This window comes from Lactuca virosa, chromosome 7, assembly GCF_052849685.1.
Source record: "Lactuca virosa cultivar CGN04683 chromosome 7, Lactuca_virosa_CGN04683_v6, whole genome shotgun sequence".
Classification (NCBI taxonomy): Eukaryota; Viridiplantae; Streptophyta; class Magnoliopsida; order Asterales; family Asteraceae; genus Lactuca; species Lactuca virosa.
Window position 1 is genome coordinate 83,002,792 of NC_136432.1, and position 21,924 is coordinate 83,024,715.

Consider the following 21,924-nt stretch of genomic DNA (forward strand, 5'->3'; position numbering starts at 1 on the left):
ATTTTCGTATGAATAATCTCATTAAGGCTTTCGTACACACACATTGAGTCATGGAGGCTTTGGACTACATACAGCAGCATGCTTCTAGGGACAACCTAACTAGTTCGAATGAATAAAAATTTTCAAATTATACGAAAAATGTACCTGACCCTAGTACTGCAAGCATAATCCCCTCTGTATCTTCATGATAATCTGCTACCAAATACTAAAATGATGAAAGAATTAAAATATTTTGTTATTTTGAAATTTTCGAAAGAAAGAATAGAACAGACGAAATTTTTTTTGGATTTTTGATTTTTCGAAAAGTAAATGACAAATCAAAAGAAAATCTTTTTGGATTTTTGAATTTTTCGAAAAGTAAATGACAAAACAAATGAAAATCTTTTTGGATTTTTGAATTTTTCGAAAAGTAAATGACAAAACAAAAGAAAATCTTTTTGGAATTTTGATTTTTTTTTTAAAATTAAATGACAAAACAAAAGAAAATCTTTTTGTATTTTAATTTTTCGAAAATTGAAAATATACAGTACTTGTTGCATAACCATGAAATTTTAGCATCCCTTGATAAGTGACAAATGTACGAATTCGAAGGAGTCGAAGCGTTGACTATGAACAGTAACCTCTGAATCAACCCTTAAAATAAGTGATAAATGTTCGAATTCGAAGGGGTCGAAGCGTTGACTATGAACAATAACCTCTGAATGCTGAATGACTTTGCATTGTCTTTTATTAAGCGCCTCTGATTCATCCCTGGTCAACCATCATTCTTCTTTTTCGCATGGAACAGAATTTCCATCGAACATTCCAAGTCCTTCGATTATTCGCACAAGTGACTTTTCATCTAAAGGTTTCGTGAAAATATCAGCTAACTGATCAGTTGTTTTCACAAAATGTACTTCAATATTTCCATCTTCCACGTGATCCTTGATAAAATGATAACGAAGAGCTATATGTTTAGTCTTCGAATGCTGCACAGGATTATGACAAATTCTTATAGCACTTTGAGAATCACAATATAATGGAATCTTTTTCATATTTATTGCATAATCACGCAATTGACTTTGAATCCATATTATTTGTGAAGTGCAAGCAGCAGCAGCCACATATTCTGCTTCGGCTGTTGAAATTGATACGCATGTTTGCTTTTTCGACTGCCAGCTCACCAATTTCCCATCAAGAAATTGACATCCTCCACTTGTGCTTTTTCGATCAAGATTACAACCACCCAAGTCTGCATCCGAATATGCTTGTACAAAGAACCCATTATTCGAAGGATACCACAATCCTAACGAAATTGTTCCTTTAAGATAACGAAAAATATTCTTCACAGCAGTAAGATGTGGTTCTCGTGGATTAGACTGATACCTAGCACAATTACACACAGAAAACATGATGTCAGGTCTACTTGCTGTAAGATAAAGTAATGAACCAATCATGCTTCTGTAAAGAGTTATATCAACTGCAGGTTTATCTAATGATGGTGTCAACTTTATGCCTGTAGCCATTGGAACTCGTAACTTCGTGCTATTCGTCAATCCAAACTTTTCTAGCAAATTCTTCGTATATTTTTCCTGGTTTATAAAAATCCCTTCTCTGTTTTGATGAATATTCAGACCAAGGAAATTATTGATTTTTCCCATCATGCTCATTTCGAACTTACTTTTCATCAAATCTTCGAATTCTCTAGACAAGGCAGGGTCAGTTGAGCCAAAAATAATAGCATCAACATAAATTTGAACAAGCATAAGATGATTCCCCACTTTCTTTCGAAATAATGTGGGATCAACAGATCCTTGTTTAAATTTAGATTGTTTCAAAAATGAAGTAAGAGTTGCATACCATGCTCGTGGTGCTTGTTTCAAACCATAAACTGCCTTATCTAAAACATAAACATGATTAGGATATTCTTCGTTAATAAAACCTGGGGGTTGTTCCACATAAACAGTTTCTTCAAGCTCTCCATTTAGAAATGCACACTTCACATCCATTTGATAAACATCAAAATTTTTGTGAGCTGCATAAGCCAGAAATATACGAACCGCCTCGAGTCTTGCGACAGGAGCAAAAGTTTCTTCATAATCGATTCCTTCTTGTTATGAATATCCTTTAACAACACGTCTGGCTTTGTTTCGAACAATGTTTCCATCTTTGTCGGTCTTATTTTTGAAAATCCATTTTAACCCGACAATCGAAACATTTTCAGGTTTAGGAATTAATCGCCAAACCTTGTTTCTTTCGAATTCAGACAATTCAGATTGCATTGCAACAACCCAATCTGAGTGTTCCATTGCAATCTTAACTGTTTTTGGTTCAATTTTAGATATGAAAACATTGAACATGCAAAATTCTTGATGAGTATTCAATACCTCATTCTTTGCACGTATTTGAGCTCTTGTTAAAACTCCCTCTTGTGGATTCCCAATTACTTCATCCTTCGGATGATCTCTTGTCCATTTTTCCATTGGTGGATATGCTGGATCAAATTCCAAAGGTGCATCTTCGTACATTTCATCGTTTTCTAAACCTGCAATTGAACAAGCATCATCAGCATTATGCTCCCCCTCAACATTATGCTCCCCCTCAACACTAGGCTCCCCCTCAACATCAACATTCAATCTTTCTTTCTCCCCCTCGAAAGAATGCTGTTCGTCATTTAAAGTATTCGAATCCAAGTGCTCCCCCTCCACTGGATTATTTTTCATATTTTCGCCTTCTTGAGGAGTTGATTTTGATTCATCAGTAAACTTTGCAAATTCTGGTATGTGATTATCAGGAGCATGAATTTCAGCATCGACTGCATGATCTGAAATTCCAAAAATCAAATCATAATCAATATCATCCATTTGTAAAGATTCAGTTTCAACTTGTGTTTCTTGTAAAATTGGATGATTTGCAAATTTATGCTTATTTTGTTTAACATAGTAATCATCGAATGTGAGATTGAAAGTTTCTTCCACTTTTCGTGTTCGCTTATTTAACACACGATATGGGACAGAATTGTGCGAATATCCAAGAAAAATCCCTTCATCAGCTTTTGCTTGAAATTTTGAAAGATGATCCTTGAGATTCATAATAAAGCACCTACATCCGAAAACATGAAAGAATTTCACATTAGGTTTACGATTATTCAGAATTTCGTATGGTGTAAGATTAAAACGCCTGTGTATGAAAGATCTGTTCTGAGTAAAACATGCAGTGGATATTGCCTCAGCCCAAAGATATTGAGGTAAATTCGCATATGCCAACATGGTTCTTGCTGCTTCGCACAGTGAGCGATTCCTTCGTTCTACAACACCATTTTGTTGTGGTGTGTATGGAGATGAAAAATTATGCGAAATCCCTTTGTCCACCAAAAATGAATCAAGAACATTGTTCTTAAATTCAGTTCCATGATCGCTCTTAATTTTTCGAACAACCTTCTTCAATGTGGTTTCCATCTTTTTGATAAAATCAATCATGATTTGTGCAACTTCGGATTTAAGCCTGAGAAAATAAACCCACGTAAATCTGGAAAAATCATCAACAATGACTAAAATGTACCGTTTCTTGTTGAGAGTTGAAACAGTCGAAGGACCACACAAATCAATATGTAAAAGCTCCAGAGGTGCAACAATTTTCGAATCTATCGTAATTGGATGACCTTGTTTATGTTGCTTGCCAACTTCACAAGCTGCACATAAAGAATCATTATCAAATTTAAGTACAGGTAAACCTCTTACCAGATCTTGTACTACAAGTTTATTGATGTTTCGAAAATTGAGATGAGAAAGTCTTTGATGCCAGAGCCAACTTAAGTCTGCTGTTGCTTTCGAAAGAAGACATACATCAGGTTTCACTACTATCAGATTGATGTCCAAAGTGAACATGTCACCTTTCCTTTTGGATTTTAGTAACACTTCTTTTGTGTTGACATTCGAAATAACACTGCCTTCTTTATTAAAAAGAACTTGATTGCCAGTGCCCACAACAAGTTGAGAAACATTGATCAAGTTATGTTGAAGACCTTCAACATATGCAACCCTGTTCACTGTGAATTGTCCATTAGTGATCTTCCCATATCCTTTGACTTGACATTTTTGATTATTACCAAACTTCACTACTCCAGCATTTTTGAGACTTCGAAAATCTCGTAAATTCTCCTTCTTCCCAGTCATGTGACGAGAGCAACCACTATCAATGTACCATTTGTTATCATATTGCTCGTCACATAGTACCTGCAATCAGTGGAAACATTTAGGTACCCAAGGCTTTTTGGGTCCTTGGAAATTAGATTTCAATTTCGAATGTAATGAAGAACATTTAACCCAATCACAAACTTTCGTTTTGAGACTATCAATTAAGTTCACATGTTCATTTAAAGGGACCGAAACATAAGTTTTTGTTGGTTTCGAATGTTCACTGACAATACCCTTCGAATTCTGAGTTTGTGAATGGACATTCTTTGCTTTTAATACTGGTTTCCATGCTTTGACAGATATGTTCGAATCCTTAGAAGATGAACTGTCATTTGATGATGTATTCACATACTTCTCATATGCTTCGTGAATTTGCTCCTTAGAAAATGTATTCGACTGATACATCTTTCCTTTGCCTTCAAGCCAATGATCAATGTTCTTCCTTGAAGTTATTCCTTTTTCCCGTGAAGTTTTCATTGTATCTTTCTTCGTATGATTAGGAAAATTTGGTTTTTGAGGAACAAAATCAACTTTTGGTTTTGTTAGAAAAGATTGACTATAAGATGTATCAACTGTTGATTTAAAATTTTGACGTTGAAAGAATTTTTGATTTGAATGTGATGTTTTTGAAGAAGTTGTTTTAGAAACATTCGAAAACTTTGTTTGATTATTCATTTCAGACCTTGAATGATTTTTATGAAATGACTGTTGAGTTTTTGTTGAAAAAGAAGAATTTTTAACTTTGAAAACCTTTTTGGTTGATTGTGATTCAGACATCTTTTGAGATTCAACACTTTGCCAAAATATTTTCTTTCTTGCTTGTCTTTTTGAAACATTGTTTTCCTTCGAAAATTTGTCAATTTGATCTTTAAATTCCTTAGAGTTTAGTTTGACAACCTTTTCATTTTCCTTTTCAATTTGTTTTGAAAATTCTTTTTCAATTTTTGATTTTTTCAACCCATTGTCTTTGAGGTTTTTGACGTTGAAACACATACAAATTCTTTGTTAAGTTGTTTTCAACTGTGCTTTGATTTGCGAAAAAAACCTTCGTCAGTTGTTTTTGAATTATCGTCTTCAACCAACTTCTTTAATTCTGGTTTGATATTCTCAACATTACTAGTAGTTACAAAAACTTGATTTGGAAAAATGACATCATCTGTGCATTTGAAATTTGGATAAACCACTGTGTTCGTTTCAAGATAATGTTCACCTTTTTCATTCATTACTTTTTCGAACTTTTGTGTATCACCATACACTTGATCTACCACTATTCAAGGAGTTTCTTCTTCCTTTGAAGATTTCTTTTCATTCGAAATGGTCTCTTCATCGTCATCATCACTATCATCAGTTTGGCTGTCTTTGAGATCCATGAAGTTCATATCACAGACTTTCGAAGTGGAGGGTATATCAGTTTCATTTTCAACCATCAAATCCTTAACTTTTTCTTTCCCTTTAGATGTTGATGCAACATTAACAACAGACAACTGAGAATAATCAACATCTTCTAGTTCACTAATTTCACTAATATTATCAGAATTATCTTAAATATCAGCAAAATTAGATTGAGAATCACATGTTGAATTCTCAGTCTTTTTCAAAATGTGAATTTGTTCAGATTTAGTCAAAGTATCATTCACATTTTTAACCAATTCAGTTGAATCAAGACATTCATCTACTTTGACTATTCCATATCTATACTTATCATTCGGAACTTTGTTAAAATCAGCTATTTCTTTTTCACAGTCATACGAAATGTTATCTACCGTATGTGACAACCCGAAACTTTTTCTGTTACGCTTTTTCGTTAATGAAATTTCAGATCCGTTAGTTTTTTCGTCAAAATTTTGGTTTAAATAAAATAATCTAGTTATATTTAATTAAATTATTTACGAGTCGGAACAAAAAATCGCGCGGAAACCTGAAAATCTCGAGAAAACTACATTTTTGGTCTAAAATGGGATTACGACCGTAAACTAGTTTACGGCCGTAAACTCATTTACGACCGTAAACTCCGTTTACGGTCAGTGACGAGTGGAACCCACTTTTACCCTATAAATACGATGCCTCCGACTTCATTAGGACGTTTCTGGCCACATTCTCTCCCCCTCTCTCTAAGAATCTCGACCGAAAACGCCTTTAACGACTTCAAACTCCGGGAAAACGTCGAAAAACACCGTTCGGAGCCCTTTGGAACGTCTGGAATCACTTGTCGCGTCGAAATCAGCATCCAACACCAATTTTCCGAGTTTACGGTCCAACCTTCAAAGATCGTAAACTCAGTTCTTGAGTTTACGGCCGTAAACTCGGCAATCTTCAGAAACCGTAAACTCGTGTTCAAAGGCCGTAAACTCATCTTCAAAAGCCGCAAACTCCTGTTTACGACCGTAAACTCCTGTTCACGGCCGTAAACACCCTTTTTGGTGGTACTTTTGGCTGAAAACTCAATTCTTCGATTCAAGCAAGTCTCGGTAACATTCGTCAACCAAATTCGAGTGTTTTTCCGACACTTTATCTAACGAAATCGCTAATTTGGATATATATATATATACGTATTTATTTGATAATAGGATTTCGTTAAGTGTCACGTGCAACAACTCGGGAATCTTCATTTCAGTCAACAACTCCACGCAACAACTGTGAGTTCATACCCCTACTTTTTTTTTCGCATTTTTAATGTTTTCAGGGGGGGGGGGGGGGAATACAAGCTAAACATAAATGTTTTCAGGAATACACATAAAACTTATGCAAATTTCATACTTAAATTTCCTTTTGTACTATGCTGAGCATAAGGGACGTTTTCACTAAAAATTGCATAGTTTTTACGGATACGCTATTCGCTACGTTATACATGCAAACTATAATCGGTATAGTTTGGGATTTCTCTAAAACTTATCAAGCATAGAAACTTTCACTACTAAACATATGCACTGGAACAGAAACCGTTTACAGTTTACATCACTGCTTTATCATGATTTTCATAACTGTAATTATCACTATACGCGGTATACATATGGATTTTCACTACGGTAGAACGCTACTGCATTACATGTAAACTAGATTGTACGATACTGTGAGGCGCTACTTCACTACTGTACCCTTAGGTGTACAGGGATAAATCCTACCACTATATAACCAGAGTCTCCTGGAGGGAGAGCGTGAGGTTTGTCAATAGATCTATTCGGAACTGACAATCCCACATCTGGACTGCTAGCTACAGTTTGGCGGGCACGCCTGAGATGTACAAATGTCATTTAACATCGACGCCTGAAGAACGTTGGAAAGGTCACTAGTCACATCAAGCATGGTTATACGACTCACATTATGTATAAATCACATTTAGTTTACCAACCTGGCTTTCTTTAGTAGTTTTATTTATACCAAATAGAACTAAACACACTATGCATACTGGCCGAGCCAGGGTTTTCAAAACCGAATCATTCATGCTACGGTTTTACATTTAAATACATATACTTCATGATTAGCTTTAGCTAGTCACATGAGGTAGTATTTTTGCATATCACTGCGATTTTTCAGAAACGAACATTTATGGTTGTATACGAAATCGATAACACTACGTTTTTCACTAAAGAAAATATCGGATTTTCTTGAGACTACACAAACATTTCGGCTCGCTTATCAACAAATTTTCATTACAAATCACTACTTATGAACTCACCAGCTTTATGCTGATATTTTTCAAACTGCTTGTATTCTCAAGAAATCAGTAGACAGGTACTTGCTGGATTTTCGAGGAACCGAAGCATTTAGAGTTTTTAAGTTTTTATTACGCAAAACTATTGGATGTAATTCAAACTGAGTCTCAAACAGATGTAAACGTTTTTATTCAAGTATTCACTGTAATGGTTGTGTTGCTATGATTGCTGTTATTCATTGGTTGTGATGCTATACATGACGTCCTCCGCCCCAGAATGTTTCTGCCAACGGTTTCGGGGTGTAACACCGTAGCTCTTTCATAAGCTAGAAATGGCAGCAATTTTCTATGTTGTTCTTTACTGATTTCGCACGAATGATGTAGTTCAGTTAATTGCCCATACAATCTTTTAGCCGAATTACAGTATATGTTCCTCTGGGCTAACAACATTTTAGATTCACTAGACAAGTTATCCCTATCAACCATGATATTAGTTATTTGAAGTTCTAAACAATCTATCTTTGTAATTTTCGAATCTAGTTTCTTCTGTGTCTCTAGCAACTGCATAGACAACTTCTTAGCCTCATTGCTAGCAGATACCACAATTGAATCAAAATAAGTAACAGTTTCATCGAAAGATACTAATTCAGAATTATAAGCATGTACTGGAATATTGAAAGATTCAAGAATATTACGTACCTTTGTGGTCATCGGAGATTTGTCAGCGGCTTTTGATACAAAGCATCTTCCATGAACTTCGTATTCCTCCTCATCTGATTCTTCCTCCTTCTTTGCATACATTGCTCTGTGGGTTGGATTTCGCATTTCCTCATCATCTGATCCAGATGACCAAATTTGATAAGTTCCATCTTCTTCTTGTTCACCACAAGCAACTAATGAAAGATTCTTTGCCTTCGCACGCACCTCCTCCAACTTTTCCACATAGTACGCTTCATCCTTCGTCTTATTCTTTTTCTCATCTTTCTTCCTCAGCATGCAATCATTAGCTAAATGATTAGCCCCGTTGCAATAATGACAATCAATCCCAGCATCTCCCTTTAATTTCTTCTCTGTTTTTCCCTCAACAAACTTCGTATCTATCTTCTCTTCCTTCTTCTTCTCATCCCCAACACTTTTACTCATAAAATTCCCTTTTGTTTCAGATGACTTTGCCTTCGGATTGAATGGCTTTTTGAAGAACTTTTTCACACGATTGTTTGAATAGAAAGCAATCGCCTCATCATCTGAATTCATGATGAACCCTTCGTCTTCGTCCGAAACATCTTTCTCAGCTTCCCTTTCAGAGATCTTCGAAACCAAAGCTAGTGGACCTCCCAAACTTGCCTTCGATTCTTCAGCAATTTCGTTCACTTCGCTTTCATGAGACTTCAGCTGATTGTACAAGTCATTCAAAGTTGTCGTATCAAAGCTCTGTTGATTCTTAACCATCATGCTCACACTACGCCACTCCTTACGAAGACCCATAACAAAAATTAAATTGAACTCCATGGCTGATCTAGTGATACCATATCGATTGCATCGATAGATTAATTCATTAAGACGATCGTAGTAAACTTCAATCGTTTCACCCTCTTTCTGTCTGAAGTCCTTCAGTTCCACTAAGCATTGCTTCACAGAGTTAACTTTTGTCTTCTCACTCCCCTGAAATTTCTCCTTGAGATTGTTCCAGATCTCCTTTGCAGTTGTACAACTCCTCACATAGTTGTAAACAACTGGAGGCAAAGCACCTCTTAGCTCTCTCATGCATCTCTTCTCTAGTTTTTTCAGACGATCAGACTGATTCTCAACTTCGGAACTTCCAGAAGATGATCCAATTGGTTGAATATTCGTTGGTGGATTGAGATTGTCAGAAATGCAATTCCACAGTTCTTCATCCAATCCGTTGAGATAATCCTGCATACGATCAGCCCATTGATCGTAATACTCAGGGATTAGCATAGGAATTTTGGTGGATGATCCTAGAAGATGAGAAAATGAAGTCATGGAATTAAGATTGAAAGACGCCATTGACGTACGTAATAAATCCTTGAGAATTTTTTGAAGAAACTTTGAGAATTTGACAACAAACTATATGATTCAAATCAGAATCACTAGCAGAACACTCGATTCAATGATTCAAGTGCAGAATCGAATCACAGACTTAGATCCAATGAATTTTTCACTTTCAAAAAGTGCGGAATTTCTTAATCCAAAAAGTTGATTTAAAAACTTTTGAAAAGATGAAAATCAGATCAGAGATATGATTCCTGCTCTGGTACCAATTGATGAATTAAAGAATCGAGTAATGAATTAATCAGAGTTTGAATTCAAGTATGAATGCGAGATTTGGACACCGGATGTAAATATGATATGTTATGCTTTTTTACGCTTTCAAATGCTTTACAGAGTATAAAAGACAAGTCTGTAAAAGTTCTTATCTACCTCTAGTAAATAACCCTATTTATAGGGAAAACGAAAGCGTACAAAAAATATACTAAGGCATAGACTCTAACGATTCGAACATATGCGCCTTAGTAAAATACATTACAAAATATTCAAAGAGTACAAAACATACTTCGACTAATTACAACTATTCGACCCTTACAGCTTCTTGCATTTTGTTTCTTGTTTGCTACTTGCTACGAACCCGAAACTTTCTACTTGCTATGATTATCTTGCCTGCTACTTGCTACAGACAATGCAACTTTCTTGCTTGTTGCTTGCTATCGTTCATAAAAAAAAATTTATGCTGCTTCTTTCTTCTGATCAACAAACGTGATCGGGCTTGCTACTTGCTTTCATTCTTTCTTCTTTCTTTCTTCTTTCTCTATTTCTTTCTTCTTTCTCTCTTTCTCTCTTTCTTCTTTCTTCTTTCTTTCTTTATTCTTTCTTTCTTTCTTTTTTCTTTTGACTGCTCCCAGTCAAACCTTCTTTCTGTTGCCGAACTATTGCTTCTGCTGCTCTCGTTGCCCTGCAGCCAAAGGCTCCTCCCTCCGAAAGTTGACTCTCAAACCAACCCTCTTCTACCTGCTCTGATACCAAATGTTGGAAAACATGCCTTCAAGTTGTCTCTCAAATAACACACACTCACAGGTATATATGTATGCAGAAAGAAAATATGGAGACATGGAAGTAATTTGGACTCAAAAGTTGCACACTCCATTCATATTCAGAAAAACAAAGGCTATATATAGCTTATACATATCCAACAGAAATAAGAAAAAAAAAACATCCTAAAATTAAGCTAATTATTCCTAAAGAATAGGTTCCTTTGATGACCAAGTTCACCCACATGCACATACACTTCCAATGACCAGGTCACCCTTTAATCAAAAATCTAATTAAATAAAACAAATACTAAATATTAACCCATACCCATTCTTGACTTTTTTCAAATCAATATTCCAGCATCAAGATTATACCCAACACACATGGCATCTCATAAGAGTGAGAATGGATAAACACAACATGTTATTTTAAGATCTAAAACCCACCATAATAGTTACAATTGTTTTGTTAGTTTTACAGGGGTATCCCCTCTCGTGGGCTTGAGGGTCGTGGTTTCACGGCGGGACAGACTGCATTAAACGCTACTACATGCGACGTCACCAAACATGAAAAATCGTGAATGGAAAATCAACATGTGTTCATACCATTTGCATTTGATACGTTTGGTTTCCTTGCACCGGATGCGGTGGAGCTTCATAATAGAGTACAACGAATCATGCAAAACAATATTATATCCCTAGATCTATGGATGCAATCTTAAAAAAAATTGACTTTACAATACAAAAAGGCTTAGCGGCGCAACTTGCTGCCTGTTTCCCTTCTCATTCGTTGTACGTTGATAACTAAGTTTTATTAATCAAAAACCATATTGTTGTAAAAAATCGTTCTTTTATAAAAACAAAAATGATTTATCAGGGTAATCATCTTTATCGCTTTGTTTACATTTAGGTAACTTCTTTATTTTGTACACCTTTGACCATTTAACTTGTTATATATGTTCACATCTTGCCATTGTCACCGGCTATATCAGGTGACAATGGTAATATGTGAACAAATTAATAAGTTAAATGGTTAAATGTGTACAAAAAAAGAAAGTTGTCTAAATGTGAACAAAACGAAAAGTTAATTAACCTGATAAGTCATTTTCCCCATTTTTAATAGCGATTTTATTTTTCATATTTGTTTGTATTATTTTTTTCAAACGCTATTTTTAAAATATCTATAATTTCCTAAATATTAATTAACTATTGATCAATTTTAAACTTTACTTTTAATTAATAAATATGTTTTTGTTTTGTGAAATATTTTATATAGCCTCTTATAAATTTTTTCTTTTGTTTTTAAGCATATACAATATTTTTAAAGTAAATAATATCTAAAAATAAAATTAAATAAATTAAATATGTAACAATAAGTATGGAGGGTCTTTTAAAAAAAAAATAATAAATATTACTTACCAAATATATATATATATATATATATATATATATATATATATATATATATATATATATATATATATAATGTAAATGTTTTAAAATTATTCCAACTTTTTAATTAGAAGTTTAAAAAAATTTAATTTTTTAATACAACGTTTTAAACTAGTATTTAACGAAAGTATTTTAAAATGTTATAAAAAAATATTAATTTGTCATATAAAATTTGTGAAACACTTTTAAAATATTATAAGAGAAAGTTTAAAATAAATGTATGAAAGTTATAAAAAAATAGTAAAAAAAGAAAAAGAAAGTTAAAAACTTGTAAGAAAAATTTAAAACATTTATAAGATTTGGTTTAAAAACACTTGTATTAGAATTATACGAAAGTATAAAAAAAAAAGTTAAAAAAAATTATAAGCAATGTTTAAAACATTGTATTAGAAAAACCTATAGGAAAAAAAATATCATAAAAATATAGTAAGAATTTATAAAAAAAAAAATCTTAAGAAATTTGTAAAAAAAAAAAATTTAGACAAATATCTTTTTTTGTACACATTTGACCATTTAACTTTTTAAAAGTTTCACATATTTCCATTAGTGACAATGGTAATATGTGTCATGTGAATACATTTAACAAGTTAAATGATCAAGTGTACAAAAAAAATTAAGTTACCTAAAACGTGAACTAGACGAAAAGGTAATTACCCTCTCAAGTCATTTACCCTCGCAAGTCATTTTCCCTCTATAAAAAGAGGGTTTTATTTAGGCAATTCATAGAACACTTAATATGCATGCAAAATACAAACATATAATGAAAAATCAACTCGTATGCAGGTAAACTACAAAAGAGTTGGGATTCGACAAAGACGAATAATTGAAGAGATCGAAACCCAAACATATTTGTTAATTAAAATTGCTAAAGAGTATGGATTTTTAATCGATTATGAACAACGATTCTTCAACAAAGAGCCTGCTCATGAGGGTCTGTAAAGAGTTTCACGATTGATTGCTCTGCTTAGGGTTTATAATTCTGTAGGAACTTTTATTAGTAATGGGCTTATACAATATAGACTAAACTGCACTTTGGTCCAAAAATGTTAGGACTAGCACCAGAGGTCCAAAGTTTTCATTTTGTTGCTTGTTTAGTCCAATCTGTTCTCATTTTGTTCAAAATGACGGATTTGCCCCTGTTAATATGATTTTCTTTTTTTTCTTAATTGTTTTTTCAGATTTAAAAAAATAAAAAATAAAAAATAAAAATAAATAAATCTCTCTCTCTCTCTCTCTCTCTCTCTCTTACTTTACTGTGTTGTCACAAACACTCAAACCTAATTTGTGATTATACTAGAGATCAGGAGGATCCTTGATGATCTCATTTTGCTTCTATCTGAAAAAATCAAACGATGTCCTAGTTCAAATCAAGCCACCTCAAAGCACCAATCGTTTGTATTTCTCAGTCGATCGAACCCAAGTTCCAGTACCCGACCCAGTTCTGTTCATCAACGGGTCTGGTCATGGCATCGTTCTCCACCATCATCTTCGTCGTTCTCGTCCTCAAACACATACAACAACAAAGAAACATCATAACAGTGAATTCAATCAAACCCACCTCCTATGACCGCACTCAAACATCATAAGAGCCTCCAAACTTTGATACGCCAATGTCAAAACTGCCCTCCATGACTGTTTCTGTAAAAATCAAAAGAAGAAAAGAACACAAAAACTCAAATGGGTGTATTCGAAGAACCCCTAAATCAACAAATTGTAGCATATAAACATACTATCTTACCCTTAGATGATTTTGACGAGACCCAGTTTCCAGATCCATGATAAGACGAAGACCCAATCGAAGAAAAGCAGCAACATCAGTCATCGATCTAGGTTGTCTCTCTTATGTCTGGTAGAAAACACGAAGAACAGGGGAGGGTGAAGCAGATCGAAAATAGCATAGCAGGTCGGGTGAACACACGAGTTAGGGAGAGAAAACATGGCGATGGTAGGAGGGTGGATCAAACATAGCAGCAGGTGGTGGTGATCGGAGTTAATGGCGGCGATAAGGCAATGGGTGTTTGGTGATTGTAGCGGTGGCTAAGAGCTGCCCCGTTTCTTTTCTTCCAGTAGCAAACGAGAGGGAGAGGAAGGAGGAGTAAGGGGTTGTTTGTGATTGGAAACAACAACAAGGTACTAGTGGTGGCCGTTGGAACTTCCCCAACAACAGTGGGAGGCGACGATGGCAGCCGATGGTGATTGAACACACGACAACAACATCGATCGGTGGCAGCTTTGCCTTTTCCTTCCTCTTCTTCGGTTGTGAACAACGAGTGGAGAGAGTGAAAGGTGACACCGGTGATGGAGGTGAACGGAGATGGGGACGAGAAAGGAGGTGAACAGAGATGGGGACGACGGAAGGAGGAAGCAACAGCTTTAATCGATGGTGGGGTGTTTGGATTGTTGAGTATTAAGAGAGAGAGAGAGAGAGAGAGAGAGAGAGAGAGAGAGAGAGAGAGAGAGAGAGAGAGAGAGAGTCTTTTTTATTTTTCTTTTAATCAGAAAAAACATTTAAATAAATAAAAATATAGAAAAAGAAAATACCAAGGGTAAAATAGTCATTATGAAAAAGTTTATAGAAAACTGGACCAAACTCGCAACAAAATGAAAAGTTTGGACCTTTAGTGCTAGTCCAACCTTTTTGGATTAAAATGACAATTTTCAGCTAACCACAGCGACCATTTGTGCAGTTTTGTCTACAATATCTTAATGGGCAAGATATATCCGAAAACTGTTTAATTATCCCGACTTTTGTTTTTATGAGTTCGGCTCAACTCCGTCAAACACGCTTGAACGTCGATCCTCAGTAATTATCCATTACGAATTGCAATTATTAAGATTAGTTGTTTAAAATCGCGAGGAGAGTTATTGGTCAAGAATCTTTATTGAAGAACGGTGGTTGAAAAATCGGTTCTAGTAATACTTAGTTGCAGGTATGTGTTTTGTCATTTTTCTTCAGACTTTGTCTCTATCATTATATATCTTTTCAACATGTTTGTGCTTTTACGCACATGAACCGTTTAATGAAATGCCCAAGTGAAATTTACTTTTGAATGTCTAAAAAAGAAACTTATTTGATTAAAAGGAGTATATTTGATATCGTTGTGTTGTAATAAGCGTAACAAAAACTAGGTGGAACGATAACTTGTATAAATTTCTATTCATTATAGGACATGATTACAGAAGTCTCGCTAATGATGCACCAGTTTCACGAAGCATTGAATTGTTAATAACCAAAATTGTTGCATTGTCACAATACACCATCATTCATAAAGAGTTTGATATCTTTGGTTATCCATTCACATCCTAATCCATTTATAAATGACACATCCCAGGTTTAAACTTTGCTTTCACATTCTTGCAAAGTTAAGTTTGTCCCATAAATAACGCTAGAAGTTGAGCTTAGGGTTGTTAGGAATTAATCTAGATTATTAGTTAATTTATGTTAAAAGGTTAGTATCTGTTAGTATGTGTTAGTTAGTTAATGTTAAATATGGCAGTTATGTTAACGTTTCATAAACCATTGTGATGGTTGTGTGAAACATTGTAATGTTTGGTTTGATATCACCCCCTGTTGTCATACTATAAAAAGGGGTCATATGTATCAGTTTGTATCTGTTGAAATACATTTCGTATATATCAATAATATAAGTCAAAGTTTGTTATTTATCTTCTTCTTTTGAATCATTGGAACTTTATCCTTATCTCCAACAAAGTGGTATCAGAGCCAATAAATGGCGCACGTCGGAAACAATTATCAACCCCTCCTTCTTCCAAAATTAAATGGGAAAAATTACTACCACTGGAGCATTCAAATGAGAGTATTGTTTCAGTCACAAGATCTTTGGGATGTTGTGGAGGAAGAGATTGAGGAACCAGTGATGAAGAAGAAAGATAAGAAAGCACTTTATCTTATATATCAGGCAGTGGATGAGGCAATTTTTGAAAGAATCTCCTTGACAAAATCATCAAAAGAAGCTTGGGACATGCTTTATACATCATACATAGGGGAGGATCGAGTCAAAATCGTAAGGCTGCAAACACTTAGATGTGAATTTGATGGATTGAAGATGAAAGAAGGAGAATCTGTTGAAAAATTCTATAATCGTTTGATTACACTGGTCAATCAAATGAGAATCAATGGAGATGTTATTGAAGATAGAAGAGTAATTGAGAAAATCCTGCGTAGCCTCACAAGAAAGTTTGAATATGTGGTGGTTGCCATCGAGGAATCTAAGGATATCTCAACATTATCCTTAGAAAGGTTGTTGGGGAGTTTGCAATCTCATGAATATAGAATGCGACTCTTTGATGACGTTCCTTCTGAAAAAGCATTTCAAGTTTCTACGGGTGCAAAAAGGAAAGAACATGTAAAGTCATTATCTGAAACTCAATGTTATTACTCTCACAGATATGGACATATTATGAAATATTGCAAGAAAAAGAAAGAGGATGAGAGTGCAGATGCAAACTTCAATTATGGAAAAGAAACAAAAGAAGGAGATACTGTTTTTATGGCACTTGAGGATCTTGAAGCCTTAGTAGATGATGCATGGCACGATGATGATGATGATGTCCTTGTGAAAAGAAACAAGGTGATGGATGATGAATGATGATGCTTGAAGATCAAAACTTCAAGATGATGGATGTTTCAAGAAATAATCTAGATTAAGGGGGTATGTTAGGAATTAATCTAGATTATTAGTTAATTTATGTTAAAAGGTTAGTATCTGTTAGTATGTGTTAGTTAGTTAATGTTAAATATGGCAGTTATGTTAACGTTTCATAAACCATTGTGATGGTTGTGTGAAACATTGTAATGTTTGGTTTGATATCACCCCCTGTTGTCATACTATAAAAAGGGGTCATATGTATCAGTTTGTATCTGTTGAAATACATTTCTTATATATCAATAATATAAGTCAAAGTTTGTTATTTATCTTCTTCTTTTGAATCATTGGAACTTTATCCTTATCTCCAACAAGGGTTTCCCTTACATCAAATTAAATTTGTAAGTCCTTTGTCTTGTACGACATTCCTCTTTAAGGAGACTCCTTTACATACCTCAAAATTTTATATAGTTTTCGAAAAAAATTTGTCCAATACATCGAGAAGGCAATTATCTGTTTGTATGTGCAAGCTTGTGCCCAATTTACAACTCTTGAATCTTATGTGGTTTTTACTTTCCTTTTGCAAATTTAGGAATGGCCAAGACAATGAGTGTTACAAGAAATGATGATGATGATGCATCATCATCGTCATCATCTAGCAGAAAGAAGTTCAAGACCTTTTGCAACGATGGTGTGGCATCTTGGTTAGATGTTAACCTTGATCTGCTTTTTTTAGTTATGATAAAACTGGGAGTTGTTGATTTTGTTGCATTCAGTGGAGTTTGCAAGTCATGGAGGTCATTTGCATTCTCTAACAGAAACAAGTTTATGGCATCCAAACCACCCATGAAGATAAGCATCGGGCCCCACATTAATAAGGAAGACTCCTATTATTTCGTTGAGGACTTCAAAGAAAGAAGATTTAAAACCATTATTCCCCATTCTTTTGGCAGGACCTATTTTGGATCAACTTGTGGTTACTTTATCTTATTTGATAAGGAAACCCGCGACTTCTGGCTAGTGAATCCTATCACAAGAGATGAACTTCATTTCCCCGATTACCCCTTAAGTGTAGGTGCTCATGAAAAAGGAATGACGGCTATCAGGGGTATCCTTGTCTTTTCACCTTCAATATCTGGGCGGGTGTTTGTTGTCTTACGTACACAAATGGTATCTTTTTCTATTGTGGATAAACAAGGATGGAATCATATCTCCTCCGCTAGCCCCACTCCCTATATCCTTGATTTACATGTTTTAAAGGGGAAGATATATAGCATACACATTGATTTTTCTTTATGTGAACTCACACTCGATCATAATCAAAATCTCAAATGGACTTTACTCGAAACCAAAAATTATCCGAAGCGAAGCACGTTTCGACCAGAGTTTGTAAGTTGGGGAGAAAAGCTTTATATGATATATCGGTCTGAATCATCACCAGAAAAGCTTTTGGAATTAAATTTTGGTGAAATGAAATGGGTCGCGGCGGAAAACATAACAGGAGAATATGCTTTCTTTCTTAGCAGGTTCACTTCTTGTGTTGCTATTAAACCGGAGTCATGGCCTGAAACTCAGACACCATACAGGGGCTGTGGTTACTTTCTTGATGACAATAAAAGTCAACAGTGCATGTTCTTTTATGAATGGATGTGGTATTTCCCCCATGATTGTTTAAGTGTTAATGTCTTAGATGAGTGATCGCTTCTTATCACTCTTATCTTTATTTTGTTAATTCCTATCTGGGCAACATTTTCAAAACCTTAAGAACCACTAGTGTACGTGAATCTTGCAATTTATTATTTAAATATTTTTGTTTGCTCTTTTGTGGGTTTTGTTTTGCTGGTTAACCTTTCGGAAATTTCGAACTGGGCTTCTCTTATATTACTACTTCTCCACTGCAATGATTGTTTGTTGGCCCCCGACGAAGAGAAAATGCAACATATAATAGATGATTGAAATTTCTTTTTTATTTCAGTTACGTCTGTTTAATTTTATATATCAATTGGTATTTGCGTAATGTCTAGAATGATGAAAAAAACTTTGTGCAAATTGGGAAATTCTTCAATCCTCGAAATTTGCTTCCTTAATCCTTTTATATTTTTCCAATTCATAAACACCACTTTTTACATTTGATTCTTTTTTTAATGATGTTATCTGCTCCATAATTGTAAGCTAAAGACTCAAAATCAACAAGCTTCAATGTTCTTTTGTTCAAAACTTGCGGATCTGTCGACGCCAGATTGTAAGACATTGGGGTGTTATTTTCTTTGAATCAAAGTTTGGGTTTTGCTAGTGCCGAGTCTAGATCCTGATTCTTGAACCATATGAGTAATGCTCTGTTCATTCGAAAATAAGCTGGATTAGGTACCAAACAGATAATGGATTCCTTTGTGGATTTAAGACCTACATCATTGGTCAGCAAAGCTTATGTAATTTCTCACACAATCATTCCTTGATTGATCACATGCTTGTAGTTATAGCTTAAGCTGCTCCTTTTGTACCAACTTGACTCAACATGGATGGATTAATACTCTCACACACACACACACACACATATATATATATATATATATATATATATATATATAGGTTGAGGTTCAATAGAGAACCATAATTAACCAAGGAACCAATGAACCAATCGTGAGCGTCGGAAATCATAACGATCAACGGCCAAGGAAATATATGTACACTTTTATATTGTACGCACACACACCGGATTATACCAAAAAAATCTATCCTTTACAAAAAAAACCCACCACTTTTTTTCGTTTAAAATTTTTTTTAGAACATATTTTTTATTGAAAAAAAAACCGAATATACCGTTGTTCACGATTTTTCGTCCTCTTTCCATATGGATCAATGATGATATATAAAAAACAAACTTTTTTTTTTCGAAAAAAACCCACTTCATTTTCTTTGATAAAAAAAGTTAAGTTCTATTTTTTTATAGAAAAAAAAATAATAAATATATCAAAATTCATATTTTTTTTACTTTTTAAACATAGATTCATATTTATGTTAAAAAAAAAGCGATATTTCAGTTCAGATTCATATTGTAAATCTGTTCAGATTCATATTGTGAACCTCCTCAGATTCACATTGTGCATAATAATAAGTCAGATTCACAGTGTGAATCTGAACTGATCGGAGTTTTTTCACATTGTGAATGTTAAAATTTGAAATATTTACAGTTTAGATTCACAGTGTGAATCTATACTGATCGAGGTTTTTTTTTTTTTTTTTTTTTTTTTTTGTGAACCTTCTCAGATTCACAGTGTGCATAATAGTAATTCAGATTCACAGAGATTTTTCATACTATGAATGTTAAAAATTGAAACATTTACAGTTTAGATTCACAGTGTGAATCTAAACGGTTCGATGTTTTTTTTTAATCGGTGTTGATGTTTATTAATAGAGTACAAAAAATTAATATTTTTTGGTATATAGTAGTTTTTTTTATAAAAATAAAGTTAAATATTGAAAAAACTAAGAAAATTAAGTGGGTTTTTTTCAAAAAAAAAATTTCGTTTTTTATATATATCATCATGGATCTCTATAGAATGAGGACGAAAAATCGTGAACAACGGTATATTCGGTTTTTTTTTCGATAAAAAACTTGGCCTAAAAAATTTTTTAAATGAATAAAAGGAAGTGAGTTTTGTTATAATCCGGTACATGTCCGTCCATTATAAAAGTTTACAACCCTTACTTTTGCCGTTGATCGCTTTAAATTCTGACGCTTTGGATTGGTTCCTTGGTTCCTTGATTAATAATGGTTCTCTATTGAACTTTTCCCTACATATATATATATATATATATATATATATATATATATATATATATATATATATATATATATATATATATATATATAGGGTTGAGATCGGTTAAAAACTCATAGTTTCCCGAGAACCCGAGAACTAAAAGTGGAACGTTGGATCAAAAGTAATTCATTAAGGACATGATCGTCATCTTAGCAATCTCATTTAATGTTTAATTTTTTTTGTGTTATTTAACATATTAATATAAATGTCTAAAAATTTACATCATAATTCAAATTTTCATATTTTTTTAAAGATAGTATTTTTAAGTTTTTTTTTAAATGCAGATTTTTTAATTTTTTTTATAGAAAACATGAATTTTTGAATATAAAAAATAAAAAATGCTAGAAATTTCAAAGCGTTTTCATGTTTTCGTTTCAATATTTCAATATTTTCTTCAATTTATCATTTTTCACCTCTTCAACATTCACCACAATTTCTTTCAAATCTACAAGAAAAAAAAATCGGTTGATGCAAAAATACTCATAAAAATACATATGTGATTTACATGTGAATCACATGTAATTCATATGTGATTTACATGTGAATCACATCTAATTCATATGTGAATTACATGTGAATCACATCTAATTCATATATGAATTACATCTGATTCATATGTGAATAACATATGATTTACATGTGAATCACATCTAATTCATATATGATTTACATGTGATTCATATGTGAATAACATGTGATTTACATGTGAATAACATGTGATTTATATGTGAATAACATGTGATTTACATGTAATTCATATGTTAATTACATGTGTATCACATGTGATTCATATGTGATTTACATGTGAATCACATGTAATTTACTTAATAAGGTTCCAAAAAAATCTAGAAGAGAAGAAACAAAGTTACACAAGGGATTTTCTAGAAGGTTGTCATTGTTGGTTCCAACATCAATCATGATAGGAAGAACCTGTTACAATAAAAAAAGGAAAAAGATATATGTTTGCAAGTGAGAAATTTTTGAAATATGTATATATTGAGATAGATAATGTGCAAACATTACCCTTAATGTCTAATACAAGGAGGTACATACCAAAGTGAATGGCCCGCAACAATCAATACTTTACCATAATCTCACTAAATAACTCCTTAGGTGCTTCAGTTGCAAAGTATAATTAATAATAAAAATGGAAAAGGAAAAGGAAAA

General features: G+C 33.6%; 1 protein-coding gene across 1 annotated transcript; it reads left to right on the plus strand.

Annotated features, from left to right (window-relative positions):
- Positions 1–17,527: 17,527 nt before the first annotated feature.
- LOC145126850 (uncharacterized) lies at positions 17,528–18,631 on the plus strand. Its single transcript, XM_079062139.1, has one exon. It carries the CDS (start codon positions 17,528–17,530, stop codon positions 18,629–18,631), a length of 1,104 nt encoding a protein of 367 aa, XP_078918265.1.
- Positions 18,632–21,924: the final 3,293 nt, after the last annotated feature.

What these genes read in the sequence shown, in the direction of transcription:
- LOC145126850 (XM_079062139.1), top strand. Translation starts at nt 17,528, where the DNA reads ATGGCCAAGACAATGAGTGTTACAAGAAATGATGATGATGATGCATCA.